Source organism: Lytechinus pictus, chromosome 4 (genome assembly GCF_037042905.1).
Source record: "Lytechinus pictus isolate F3 Inbred chromosome 4, Lp3.0, whole genome shotgun sequence".
Classification (NCBI taxonomy): Eukaryota; Metazoa; Echinodermata; class Echinoidea; order Temnopleuroida; family Toxopneustidae; genus Lytechinus; species Lytechinus pictus.
Window position 1 is genome coordinate 29,177,399 of NC_087248.1, and position 14,987 is coordinate 29,192,385.

General features: G+C 36.5%; 1 protein-coding gene across 1 annotated transcript in view; it reads left to right on the top strand.

Moving 5' to 3' along the window:
• Positions 1–4,524: 4,524 nt before the first annotated feature.
• The window catches only part of LOC129258667 (proteasomal ATPase-associated factor 1-like), a 64,300-nt gene continuing 53,837 nt past the window's right edge, over positions 4,525–14,987 (top strand). The window contains exons 1-9 of the mRNA XM_064098787.1: positions 4,525–4,810; positions 4,920–4,960; positions 5,782–5,885; positions 6,956–7,045; positions 8,063–8,161; positions 8,937–9,087; positions 9,763–9,957; positions 11,588–11,679; positions 12,356–12,471. Coding sequence (XP_063954857.1) covers positions 4,674–4,810; positions 4,920–4,960; positions 5,782–5,885; positions 6,956–7,045; positions 8,063–8,161; positions 8,937–9,087; positions 9,763–9,957; positions 11,588–11,679; positions 12,356–12,471 — 1,025 coding nt within the window. The 5' untranslated portion in view covers positions 4,525–4,673. The remainder of the gene's footprint in view (positions 4,811–4,919; positions 4,961–5,781; positions 5,886–6,955; positions 7,046–8,062; positions 8,162–8,936; positions 9,088–9,762; positions 9,958–11,587; positions 11,680–12,355; positions 12,472–14,987) is intronic.

Consider the following 14,987-nt stretch of genomic DNA (forward strand, 5'->3'; position numbering starts at 1 on the left):
GATCATCGTCCCAGATAAACGGTAATTCCTTGTGGAGAAGTTATCGAAGTGGTGCTGACTTTTCCCACAAATTAGGAACATATGCTGCTAGGTATTTGAACAATACTAGGCATTTCTGAACATCCTCTTTGTCCTTGGGTAATAGTACTTTGGTAATGTTTTGGCTTTTACCTTGCTAGGATCTGGGTAGATATCTGATCTAGTGCACTTGGAGCCAAAGAAGTTGATAGCTTCTTTCTTGATTGTGCACTTGGAGCTGTTGAACACTGAGTCTTCTTGCTTTGCCGTCTCCATGGACAAGTACATATTCTTGTTGTGTTCCTCCACGTTGATCTTGATCTTGTCCTTCAATTAGTGTGCTAGACTTGCGTGGTGCGTCTATGGTAGGTTTAGCGATGTCCTTGACATGAAGCATCGCTTTTCCTTTGAAACTACCAATAGCATCGAAGTGCTCTGGAAATGCTTGTTCGAGATCCTTATCACTTGTGATAGGTGATTGTTTAGGTTTAGGGTTAGGTGTATAAGTGTGTCATAATTGTACATTGAGTGAATTGTGATAATTCCAAGGTCAGTGCAACCTAACAACCCAAGGATAGCTGAAACCTTGACATCTGGTACATAGAATGTCTGTGTTAACCATTTCGGACTGTAACATTTTATGTCAAGTGTACCTTTACATTTCATTGGAATCTCACCATAAGCTTCAAGTTTTACTGGTGTTTGTTTCACTAATGATTCCGACTTTGAACTTTATATTTCCTTGGCGTACGTACTATGATAGTGTTAGTACTTGCACGTGAGTCAACTCTTAGGTAGAGCTTATGTTGACCGACTCTGTGGGCATATGCAAATGTTAGCAAATGCTACTGTACCTTCTGAATTTACAACTGTGTGTGGCCCATTGGTGTGTATTGTGTCAAATTAAGTTGGATAGACTGCCTTTAGACTGATAATGATCTTGATATGTGATAGTATCGTGTGCTGTGTCCATTTCGCTGATTGGTTAGTTCTTTCGACCTTTTGATTTTGATCGTGATTTTTTTTTTAAAACAAGTTCACACCTAGTTACCAATAATGCATATAGCATTTCCATTTATTTCAAAGCAGGATAAAAGAGCATTGTAGATTGAATGCCTTGCTCACGGGCATAGCTGCCGCGGCCGGGAATCGAACCCCGGACTTTTTCATGTATGGCCAGGCACCTTAGACCACTCAGCCACGGCACCTCCACTTTGTTTTGGTAAACGATCATCAGATATCATGTCAGATCTTCGGTCATCTGAAATACGTTATGGTTTTCAACTATGATCACTTTTTGACTGGCGACAGAATTACCCCCAATTACTTTTACTGTGGAGAGCCAATTACATTAATATTGACCCCCAAACGGTTCATAGTTGTCTGAGAATTAGTTTTTTCCTTCATTATGAAAGCAAACGGAACAGAGTTGTAAACATAAGAGATATACAATCAACAGAATTTTGGCTCTTCATAAATTTAGAAAAGAGTTAGAACGTGTTGGATAATAAACCTGATTTTGGAATACAGGCCATACATTCAAAATACAGATAAGGTGGAGGTAACACAGTTGTGTATTGATGTGTCAGAACTTCATCTTTATTACCTGCAGTGCTAGTGTATCTTATAACTGTTTCCAAAAGACTTAATTAAATAAATTCTTTATGATGTAACAGAAACACTTTTTTGCCTTTACATCCTTCTGAATCAGATACATTTCTATTACGATGCACATTACATACTGTACATTAAGGTGTGTTAGTCATACCAACACAATCGATGCGAGAGGCTGATCCAAGCTATTGTATTATTTGAATGATATACCATTCATCACTTTGCAATCGTTTTCATGGGTGTGACTGCCACACCGAGGTTGCTTTTTGGCCTCACTTTAGCGCAAAATCGCTTAATACATTCAGCATATTTTCCTTCTTTCTAAAGCAAATGAAGATACTCATGGTGGCATGAAGCCTGCCAATATTCTCGTCGATACATCCTCTTTCATATCGAATGTTGAGATTGTGCATTAATTACTGATATTCATAATAAATCTGATCAATAACAGTGCATGTGCATTTTTTTTACCAAAAACATACAAATTTTGGCCAAAAGTCTTAATTCTTTCAAAAACTATATAAACCGACTTTTAATCGAAGAATAAAGGGATTGTAGTAAATTCTACCAACAAAATAATATATAATTTTGCATTTTATTAAGGCCTATCTCCATTTTCTGGGTTGAAAATGTGACAATATACATTAGTGTATCCAAGTCTCCGATATGCAGTAAAAAAGTTAAATTTCTGAAAATTGAATTTTCAAGTTTGAGACATTATAAGTTTGTGACTAAAAACGATATCGATTTGGAATTTCGTCCACTTAATAATTGTATATTAAGAAAGTTTTCTAGAAATTTTTGAGGCGATTCCTTTATTTTCTTTAGATTTATGGTAAATCATGTATTTCGCAAATTTTCAATTTTTTGGAAAAAATTCTCAAAATTGCACTTTTCTTATTAAAATCTCAGCCGAATTAGCTTTTATTCACCCATGAATAGTATCAACTGGTAGAAAATTTATTTATCTTTCATATGACACTAATTTTGTGGCAAATGAATGTTTGTGTCGGAATCTATGTACGAAAAACCAAATCCCATGAATATGGCGGCCATTTTGGACGCCATCTTGAATTTGAACCCTATGGGACAATATTTCGTTTTGGGAACATCAAAATTCATTCACTACACATCTTACGGATTACAAAAATGTAGGTTAAAAAAATATATCATTCGGGTGCATGGGAACCCTACCTCCCTACCAGACTACTAGGTTTGATCCTCACGACGGGGTCGGGACAACTCGGACCACGGGCCGAATTGTCCCGAGTCCCGAGTTGTCCCTGATTCCTCACGACAGTCCTTTAAATCTTTATTTAAAACTTACCTGCTTCGTTCCTAAATCCTAGTATCACTCATATATAACAAACAAATATTGAAATAATTCCATATAGGCTCCTATAGCTAGTTTATTGCGATATTACAGATAATTACATAAATATGGCATGCAAATAAATATTTACATGTTATCGACACATGTCTAATGCATGACTTTGATTCAATTGTGCTTGGTTTTATTTCTATATTATATCAGTAATTTCTATCCTTTATCTAGTCTGCATCCTGCATATTACTTAATTGTTTTATACAATGTTAATATTCATATCTTACACTTTGACATATCTCCCCTCTGCCCCCTATAGGCCTAGCTTATATTTTATTGTATGTTAAAATGTAGCGGTATTTTAAATCACATATATATTGTAAAATAAATTCATTTCGATTTTAGTACTTTTAAAATTTGATAACTTTATCGTTTCTGCAGTCAATATCTTGTACTACGTTGTCTTCCTAGCTTGGATAAATTGCTATACTGCATCATTAAAGATAAACTTTTTTTTAAATCTAACTTATAGGCATATGTGTTTAGGGAAATTTCGATGTGATATGTAATTTTGGTAGGGTCTAAGGTCTAGTATTATTTCTTTCTTGTGTGTGCATGTATGCCATATCCATGGAAATATATTGGATTATCTCATGAGTGCTCCCATGCAACTCCCTGGTTTTGTATGTACCCATCATTCACTGGCGAATCCAGGGGGGGGGGGGGGGCTTTGGGGGTTAAACAAATAACTGACTAACTAATTTACCAACTAACTAACTAACGAACTAACTATATAACTAACTATAACTGAATGAATGAAGGAATGAACGAATGAATGAACGAACGAACCCCGGGGAACGAACAAACAAATGAATGAATGAATGAATTAATTAATTAATTAATTAATGAATGGATCGACGAATGAATGAATGAATGAACGAATGAACGAATGAATGAATGAATGAATGAACCCCGGGGAACGAACAAACAAATGAATGAATGAATGAATGAATGAATGAATTAATTAATTAATGAACGGATCGACGAATGAATGAATGAATGAACGAATGAACGAATGAATGAATGAATGAATGAATGAACAAACGAACGAACGAACGAATGAATGAATGAATGAATGAATGAATGAATGAATGAATGCGATGAAAATAAATAAAAAATAATTTAATGAATTTTTGGCAATAATAAAAAAGATACTTTATTACTATTTTTGGACAAGAACAGTCCTCACTTTTTCTGAAATCATTGTCATGTGAAAATAAAAATGGAGATTTGGTCCCCGGATTAGGTCCACTTTCAGTTTGGGGCAGTGGGCCATGCATGGGATGCAAGCACTAGCGTACCTACGGGGGGGGGGGGCAGGGGGGGGGCACTCTGCCCCCCCCTGACGAGTCACAACCCATGAAAAAACGTATCTTTGCCTGCCCTGACGGGCTTGAAAAAACCTTTTTTGCCCCCCCTGACGAGCTTTAAGACCTTCAATGCCCCCCTGACGAGCTTGAAGACCTTTTTTTTTTTTTTTTTTTTTTTTTTTTTTTTTTTTTTTTTTTGCTTGTCAATTTTTCATCTGGTGTACGAAATCCTTTATTTGTGATCGAAGACCTTTTTTTTTTTTTTTTGCTTGTCAAATTTTTTGGCGGACGGTTTTGCCCCCCCCCCCCCCCCCCCCCCCTGTGGAAAATCCTAGGTACACCACTGGATGCAAGTTTCTCATACATCACTCCATCAGCTCTTAAAATCCCGCTCTAAATGCGCTTGGAATTTTATTAACTTGGACAAAATGGCTACCATCTCAAGCAGATTGTCTCTAATGAGCGAGTGGCAGAGGAGTTTGAGGTAATTATAAGTATCTTGGCCTTTCTTTACTTTTGAAAATAATGTATTTTTGATGCCTTAATTAGAGGATGATGAATTTCGTTTTATTTTCTATCCTTTATTTATCCAGTGAAAACGACGGAGTGGCATGGGTGAACTGCAGAACAATAGGTGAGCGGAATGCTAGGTTATTTTACCCCCAACGTAGCCCGGGCGCAATCCAGCCTGAATCCCTTGGAATCCTAGCGGCTTTTGTTTCATGATGAATTACGTGACAGAATGGAATAATTCGTGTAGTTTTTATACATAAGTGAATTTATATGTCACAACTACATCACTTATACTTTCATTTTGAATAAAGTTGTAGAATTATCGCAAAAAATGGCTTTCTATCAATGGATTTGGAAGTCACCTTCCAGTCCCATATGCTGAATTCTGTGTAGGCTACTATCAACTAACCGTATATTGTGAGTGTCGACAATGCATGAATGACTTTATTACCTCAGTCTTTGTAAAGATTTTTTTTTTTCATATATCATTATTATTACAGAAGGAGGCATTAAAAGATAAATAGGTAACAGAATAATTGAGTCCATTTTGTAATTCTGGCTTATAATGTATAATCATTTAGCGATTTCAAGTTCGTTGTTTGGTGGTGCTGTTGGTGATGAGAGCATGAAAAATCTGCTGAACTCAAACACCTAGCTGGATTCAGAATTATGATACTGATGGTGTTATCAATAGCTCATGGCGTCATGCCTCCGCGCTGCGCTTCTGATGAACTCCACTTCTTATTTTACATCCGATTTCGTTTGCTCATTTAATTTTTCTCTATTTTTCAAATCAACATTTTTCTGGGGTGGACTTGACCTTTAAATGTATTTAATTGTGACACAGATCAAATGCTAGTGCTGCTCTTTTTAGCAGTGATGGTCTATACTGAGATATCTAGTGAATTAAATGCACTTTTTGTCAATTGTTTTCACATCCAGGGGAGAAGACGATCGAAGGTGAATTGAGGTCACATGGGGTCAATGACCTTGGGACACCAGAGGTCACTGTGTCAGAAGGGTTTACTGTGTCTGATGTAACTAAGGTTAGTAGGCAATTATGACATTTTCATCTTTATCAATTGCCCTAAGGAATATTCTTTACCTTAAAAGGGTTTTGTTGTAGATTCCAGTTCATTGTAAACCCTTTTGTGTGGGGGCGTTTTGGTGTAGTGGTCATGACTCTCGTCTTTCAAACTGAGGGACGTGGGTTTGATTACTAGCCATGGCATGTTTTCCTTCAGCAGGAAATGTACCCACATTGTGCTGCAGTCGACCCAGATGAGGTGAATGGGTACCCGGTAGGAAGAAATTCCTTGAATGCTAGAGTGCCCGATCAAGGTAGCCATCCTAAAGCTGGGGTAATAATAGCAGCACTTTGTATCCTCAGGCAAAAAGCGCTGTATAAATCGAGCTACAATTGTATTATTATAGACATTCTTTCTTCACGCTATCCGAATATGAAACTCACTCCCAGTAAAGACAGTCCATAGCACCTCCCTTGCATTTTTCAAGCAGGAGGTGCAGCAAAGGAGGCTTCGTTTAGGACTCTTCTGTTTTAAGCAGCACATAGGTTTTGTAAGGATTTTTACTAGCACTATTCATCTGGACACTTGACAGGCACAACTAGTACAATAATACCAACAGCAGTCTATACTTGACAAGAAGAAGCAGAAGAGGAACTGTACATAACCTGGACAAAAGTACAAGATCACACCAGATTGTGGCCTGTACTTTAGAGGATAAGAAGTGTTTTAACAAACACAATCTTGATACTGTTTAACTTGATAATGTTCCTTTTTTTATTATGTCGTTTTTTTTAAAATCCATGGTTTACAAGAAATGGGTAATACCTGCGAGATTAATCTGAGAGGGGGGGGGGAGAGGAAGAAAAATACAAGAGCATAGACTTGACCAAAAATGAACCATATTTCAAAGTTTTTTTTCTCTTGCTATATATCCTTTATAGGTGTATGAAATTGTTTTGGGGCAGGTGTCTGGCAGTGGGGTTGATATTGTGGTTACAAGTGCATATCATATGTGTCGTTTTATTGGCAAGCTTTGTGTTCCATCATTGTGAATAATGACTTTTGTTATCATTGAAATTTGTCCACAGAGGAAGATCACCGTGACGTGTCCTGAGAAGAATGTATCGGCCCAGTTTGTAGCCCCTAGCAGCGAACTGGAAAGCATCCATGATAAGAGTGTGAGTATACATACAGGGGGACGGAGGGTTTCATCAATCATCTTATCAGTGATTTTCATTGACCAATTAGCTCTCAGCCAATCAGATGCAAGGATTTCAGTAGCTTAAAACATTTGTCATTGAAAATTGCTGATAGATCTTTGTGAAGGGTTTCTATGTGAACAGGTGGGTTTTTCATAAAGCTGTTCGTAAGTTAAGAGCGACTGGTGATCCTTTCTTGTGGTAAATGGTATATTCATTGGCGATGGATAAGCGCGTAAGAAAGGTTCACCAGTCGTTCTTAAAGTCGCTCTTAAGTTACGAACAGCTTTATGAAACGGCCCCCAGGTTTTATAATATTTTGTCAGTGACTTTTATTGGAAAATTTTTCTTAACCAATCCAATGCAAAGATTTCATTAGCTTGAAAAATTTGTGAATGAAAATCGCTTATAATGGGGGATTGATTAATGGATCGTTTCCGTGAATTTTGGTGACAAATTTACTGTCAGCCAATCAAATGCAAGGTTTTCAGTATCTTAAAATATTTTACAATGTATGTATATTGCTGTTCGTTCCCATCATGACACACTTCTGAGATGATGCAATAAATTTAGTCACAGTAGGTGACCCGTGATTCGCTCCTTTGACAACAGCCTCTTTTATTACCTTAATTTTCAGCTGGAATACAGTCTACACAGGTCCTCAAAAGTATTTTATTTTAATTATTTCTATGATTTTCTTCACTTCAACCTTGCAATTTGCCATATATATTTGATATTCAATTCAATTGAAAAGCGGTCTTTATTGATAAGCAAACATGATGCAAATATTGACAATTTTACATTTTTACAAGTGCAATATGTACTCAAAATGTTGAAAATTTGAAGAAATCATGCATGATAAAGTTTTGGTATTTTTTAATTATTAATATTATATGATTTGTGAAATATGTGAATAAATCGAAACATATAATGAGGAAAAGTATCTGCTTAATACACCTTTTATTATTATAATTACTTTTGTTTGTTTGTGGATAGATTCACAGTTTAGACATCTCCTCAGGGGGTGCCCTCGGGGTATCAGCAAGCTCTGATGGTCGTCTTAGAATATGGGAAACATCAACAGGAATCGTGAGGGTGAGTTGAAGAACGATTCCATGAGGGAATGTCTTTTTTCAGGGCTACTCTTTAAAGCTGACCAGTCAGAATTTGCTACATTGTATCGTTGTACGGCAAGTAAACAGGCAATATGGCTGATATTAGAGAAAAAGGTTGTTTTTCGTTTTTTTTACAATTCTGTTACAATATTAAAAGCCCTTTCTGGTAATATCTTCAAATTTATGAATATCACCATATTTTGTCTCATCTGCAACATTGAAATCTTAATCAAGGTCAAGTTTTTGAAGTGTCATTATAACTTAGGAAGTATATGGACCCAGTTCATGATACTTAGACATAAGGGTAAGTGGGTAAAAGTGTATCATTGAACATTCCGTGTGAGTTTCAGGTCACATGACCAAGGTCAAAGGTCATTTGGGGTCAAATAAAAAAATTTATTTTGTGATTTTTTTGTGGATAATTATTTAATAGTTGTTTATCAAAGTCAGCATTGCTGCTATATTGCATCGCGTAATGCAGGGGAGACTGCCAGTGGCGTTCCACTTGTAGAAATTTGATAATAAAAGGGCAAATTGCCCCCTAATGCCAATTTTGGCTGAAGGAAGGACAATATCGAGTGTGCCCATATACCAGCCAAGTGAATAAATACATGTAGGCTGTATAAAGGGCAATTTAAACTGGTATCATATTTTGCAATGTATAGTATGATATTGCCCTTTAACTTGCTGAATAATGTGACTTTGGACCTATAAGATTTCAAGAAACCTTTCCCATGTTTTTTGTTTGACACCAGAGGGAGCTAGAGGGCCATGCTGGAGAAGTCGAGACTTGTCGGTTCTTCCCGTCGGGTGTGGTCGCCTTGAGTGGAGGACTGGACACTCAGCTGAAGATATGGTCGGTGGAAGACGGGAGCTGTCCGGTAACTCTCAGAGGTCACAAACGAGGTGGGTATGGCTAGCTCTGTGCAATCCAAGTTGGCAGTTGACACAAATGTTATCTGACTGTAAAGGAAAGGTTGAATGTAATTTGTAGAACTTGGACAAGACTAAGGGGTATTGCAAGAAAACAAAATTGGATTCCAAAAGAAACTTATCAAAACTTTACAAAGGCACTGCACAAATTCCACTCTGTCAAAATGAACAAGATTTTTACACAGGCTGGCTTCAATAATCTTTACTAAAAAGCACATGTCAATAAAGGCTACAGGAAGTAAGCATCAACATTTTGATTGACTTGAACAATCACACATTCACACACAGATACAGACAGGTTAGCTAGCATCAAGGAATGTTTTGAATAAAATGTCACAAAAAGGTGTGATTTGATTTTTCATTTCAAACCCAGTTTATTTGCATCAATTAAAAATTTCAGTTGCAAAATTATGATTATTTTTATTTATAAGATCAGTTTAAACTAGTTGTTAATGCAGGTAGCAGACCAGCGATTAGTTTCAAATGCAGTTTATTGCAAGACTTATGATTGACTTTGGGAACCATGACCTTACATCCTCGCATAAAACTTCCAAATGCATGTGATTATTATTACATCCAATTTTTCTTGAATCTTATGTCATAAAAATTTGTGATTTACTTTTTTTTATGAATTCACACCCCAACCAGGTATCCAAGACACCGCCATTGTGGACAAAGGACGGAACGTCGTCTCCTGTTCCTTGGACGGGTCAGCAAGGTTATGGGACTGCGGCCAGTCACAGTGTCTCGGGGTCATAGGTCAAGGGTCGGATGCAATCAATGGCTGTTCTGTAGCCCCGGTCTGCGATGGAGTAGGCCTTGGCACTCCAGAGAATCCTTCATGTGAGTGCACATTTCAAGGGTCGTGTGGTCTAGTCGTGAGACCATGGGACTCATGATTGTAAGGTTGTGAGTTCAAATCCCAACTCTGCCATGGTCTTCTCTTTGATAAAAAGACCCGAGAATAATTTATGTTGTCTATAAGGTCACCCACTATGCCTGATAGATATAAAATAATAATGATGATGATATAGGTATTTTTACCAAGGGAAGCCACATCAGTTCTGAAAACTGTTCTCCCAGCGAGCCCTGCTATTATTATTACCCCGGCTTTAGCTGGGCTGCCTAGGTGCTCAAGCATTCAAGGAATTTCTTCCTACCGGGTACCCATTCACCTCACCTGGGTTGAGTGCAGCACAATGTGGATGTAAAATGTTTCATATGTAATTGGGTATATACCAGTTTTGCATTATACCAGCAAAAAGCTGTCCTTCCAAATTCCTACGGGATAACAGAAACAGGAGCATGAGGGGGGGGGGAGGAGTTTCTGCATTGAAAAAAAAAATGACAACAAAAAATTACATTTGTGATCTGCAACCCTACAACCAACAATAGGTCGTCAAAATTTTTAAGATTATTATGGAGCTTGAAAGAGCACATTCTAAGCCTTTGAATGATACATAACTTGTCAAAATTGATCAACAATAATTTATTTAAGTACTTGATTGAACTGAGAAGAAATTCAGTTAGAGCTGCACAGAATTAGGAGGAAAATAAATTTGAAGTTCTGGGTTTACTCAAGCTCTCTCTCTCTAGCTGATCCCTCCACTATTTGGAGATTCCTAGGGTCCAAGGAAAACAGATTTGTTCCATGTGCACTGTCATTCTGGCTTAGGAGGTTTGAACCATATCAGAATGGAATATGTTAATTTTGTGGAGGAAAAAGAGAGATAATAGAAGTAGACTATTGTGTATTTCATTAGGCAGACAAGAGTGAAATGGTATAAGCGTAGCCTGAGTAATATCCTGTGGGTTGGCATTAACATATAGATTAACATATGTTGGGAAGTCCACAAGGCAGTCCTTGACTTTGCCAATAAACACTTGACAGAGATGGTCTAGGTTGGGGCACTGCCCAGCAAAATGTTCCACAGTCTCGTCGGCAGATTTGCATAGAGGGCAAGGGAATTTTCTTTAGTCAAGTTTCAAGTTCATTTTCTATTTCCAGTATCAACATTATAAGCAAATACAAATCAAACATACATCATAAATATAAAAATACAAATGAAATATGATGACAATGATTACAAATCAATTACGAGTTCCAAAACATTTGTAAAATAGTTTTAACAAAATGTGATATGGAAATGAGTGGATCCACTAAAAAGCAAGTGACTTTATAATAGTGACTTATTGTTGGTTTGTAGGAATCATTCCTTGAACGATCCTTGACACCTGTCACTTACGCACTTTAAAAGTGTTCTACAGGTACTGTATTTGTTTTACCATTTAAAATATTATTCTCAGTTTACTTACAGGATATTTGGATTTATGATGGAATGTACATGTTTAAATGTAAAAGAATGAACATATTTAATTGACTGCACAGAGCACTGTATAAGGGTTGTTGGAGCTCAAACACGGGTAATGATGTTGTGCATTTATTGTTGTCCCTTTGTTTTGATGTATCTAGCTGATCGAGAAGTTGGCACTGATGACAAGCTGTTACTTCTAGCTCGGGAAGGAGGCAGTCTGGAAGGCTATGGCTTAAAAAGTAGACAGAAGGTTAGATTTCTTGTGAAAATTAATTAAGAAACTGAGAGGAAACTCTAAAATGCAAAGATTGAATAATGACATGATGATGGATGTGGTGATGGTGATGATGGTGATGATGATTAGGATGATGATGATGATGATGATGTTGATGATGATGATGATGATGATGATGATGATGAAGATGATCTTGATGATGATGGATATGATTATGGTGATGATGATGATGATTATGATGATATGATGATGATGATGATTATGGTGATGAGGAGGAGGAGAGACAGACATCGTGCTAGTGATGGTAGTGGCGATGATGGTGGTGATGACCATTGTGATGATAATGATGATGGCAGTTATGATGAAGATGGAGATGATGATGATGATGATGGAGAGGAACATGATGATAATGTTGATGGCAATAATGATGATGGTGGTGATGACCATCGTGATGATAATGATAGTGATGATGAGATGATGATGATGATGAAGATGATGATTATTATGATGAATGGTCAATATCTCAGCACTTGCATATTTTCTTCCAGAAGCATTTGGCACATTTTTTTTCCCATACGTTTAAAGCACTCTGGTATTTATTTTATCGGATTCTGTTCAAACTCATTTTTATTTCATTACCATAACTTGCATGTATGTTTGATATTCAAGCATAATTTTTGACATATTTCAGGTATTCAATGTCTCTGGCTCCTCTCCTTTTAACTGTTGTACATTCCTCTCATCACAAACCTGGGCCGGGGGAGCAGACGATGGAAACATCTATCTCATTGACGTCAGGAATACAAGGTAGGTTGGAGATTGTTTAATGAGGAAGTTCAACCTGACCAAAAGCTTTTTAGAAAAAAACATCTGAAAAAATAATTAAAAATATTGGTGGGGGTTTGAGGAAAATCCATCCAAAAATAAAATAGTTATTAGAATTTTAAATTGTTGATTTGTGATGTCATTTGCGAGCAGCTTTCCCACATACTGTACATGTATCGTATGGTAAAAATCAATAAAATAAAAATTTGTCAGAAAATTGAAAATTATTTTTATTGTACCTTCAGTATATCAATAGACAAATCATTTCACACCCTTTCCTGAAAGAATTTTAAATAGGAGTCATCACTAACCATAAAAATTTAAAATTTATGCATTTTATATTTCATAACAAATGGGACAGCTGCTCGTACATGACGTCACAAATTAGAAACTTTGAATTTTAGTCACTTTCTTAATCTTTAATGGATTGTTCTTAAACCTTCACCAATAATCAAAGAAAAAAAATTTACTTTTACAACACATTTATCAACAGCCCTGGTAAACTTCCCCTTGAACTTTTCTTATTGATTTAGACCATGGTTTAAAGTCAGTTTTATTTGCTGATCCCCAGAACTTGTAAAAACCATTTGAAATGCCTGTAACAGAGACATCTTTTGGGGGAAGCAAATTCCTTAAAGAAATTCTTTGGCAAAGGCTGCTTAGACTCGGGTAATTGCTACATGTATGATAGAAAAAGGTGAGATAATAACTTTCCAGTGGCATTACATTATGTCTGCTGGTCATAATGTCGTGTAGTCGGGACCATTGATTATTTATAGTTTGGAGCATAAACATGCATAAATGAGGGACTCTTGAGAAAGTTGTATGCAGTTTCAATAATCAGCTACAGTTACAATTCTGAAGATATCAATGAAGATTCAGAAAAAAAACAGGAGATGATGGATAAAATATTTTGAAGTATAAGATTAAGATTCTGAAGTTAAAGTGATTGGCTAACATTGGTTTGACTTTTTACAAATCTGAGCTAGAAGGTCACACTTGTCACCTGTGTCTGTGATATGTTACAAAAATGAAGCCCAGAAAAAGTTGCATTCGAAAATAATTATTTAGTGCTTCAAAAATTGAAATATAAAGTGACCGAAAACACCATCTTAATTTCATCCCATACACTTATGTGTACTATTTAGGCGTCTATAAGACGCCTATTTACAAATTCGGGGTTTGCCTTGTAGTTTTAGCTTTTCATTCTCAATAATGGTTGTTTTCAGGGTTTATTAGTTCTAATACATGCACTTGTACACATGTTTCATCTTGGTTTGAGAATTTTTTTAATCGGCTGCTCACAAAGTTAAACAATACCTTTAAATTAATATTGGATGAATGTCTAAGTCCTGATGTTAGTCTATTTATCTTGATGAGTGTGGGTTGAGTAAATCCGTTTATTGATAAAGAAGTCTTATTTATATCATTAGTTTTGGGGTGTAACAATTTAATGTGGGAGTGATCTAAACTTGATCTGATTGGTCTACATGTAACTGTCTATCAAACTCTCTCTGTTATAAGGGTGTGGTGATGCTCTGTGCAGTGACTAGGGCTGCCCATGAGTCATACTTCTTAGAACTTTTGTTCCTTTAAGTTTAATAGCTGACGTCACTGAGGGTTGGTCTTTTGTCGTCAGGGTTTAGGAGTTAAATAGTAATGGGGGTTTTGGGATTCTAAGATGACATTGGGAGAGTTTGTCTAAACAAGTGAAGGTGAATGACTGAGAGTATAACAGGAAGTTAAACTACGTACTATGTAACAATAAATCTGATTCTACACTGGGTGATTTATATTCGAATGGTTTAAAATTCCCAGTGAAAACATAACCTGCCTTCTATGGAAACATCTGTCGTATTGATTTAGACCATGGTGTTAAATGAACATAGTTCCAATACAGGGCCCCGTTGCAGAAAAGTTACTATAAAGGTAACTTTGCCATCCAATGGTAATTTGCATGGAATCATTGATTCTGATTGGCTGTTGATCATTGTTACCATGGTAGTTACCATTGGATGGCAAATGCAACGGGATCAGGCCTAAGAGGATTCTTTGAACGTAATTTCTAGCAAGTGAAAATTTCTTCGAATTCCCCCGAGTGTATGTAAAGTTTTGCATCTGTTGTCAAACTTGTTAAAGCTAAATGAAAGTATTTGCAGTAAACACTGATTTCATGAGAAAGTCTGTAAAACCAAGGTCAATTGTCACTATATCATCCTCGATCTGGATCTGGTACAGTTACATGAATTGAACTTTGTGAAATCATGTAATCTAAGCTGAAAAACGATCACACTGAAGATCGTGAACACAAATAAGCGCACGTGGGACAGTGTCTTATTATTGCTGTGAAAAAGACCTGACAAATATGCCTGAATCTGCGCTTATTTTGCTTATTTCACAATTCACAGCAATTACATAATTTCTTCCAGAATCCTTTTGCACATATTTTTTATTTATACAAACAGACACTTGGGTGGTCATTATATTGGATTCTGTTA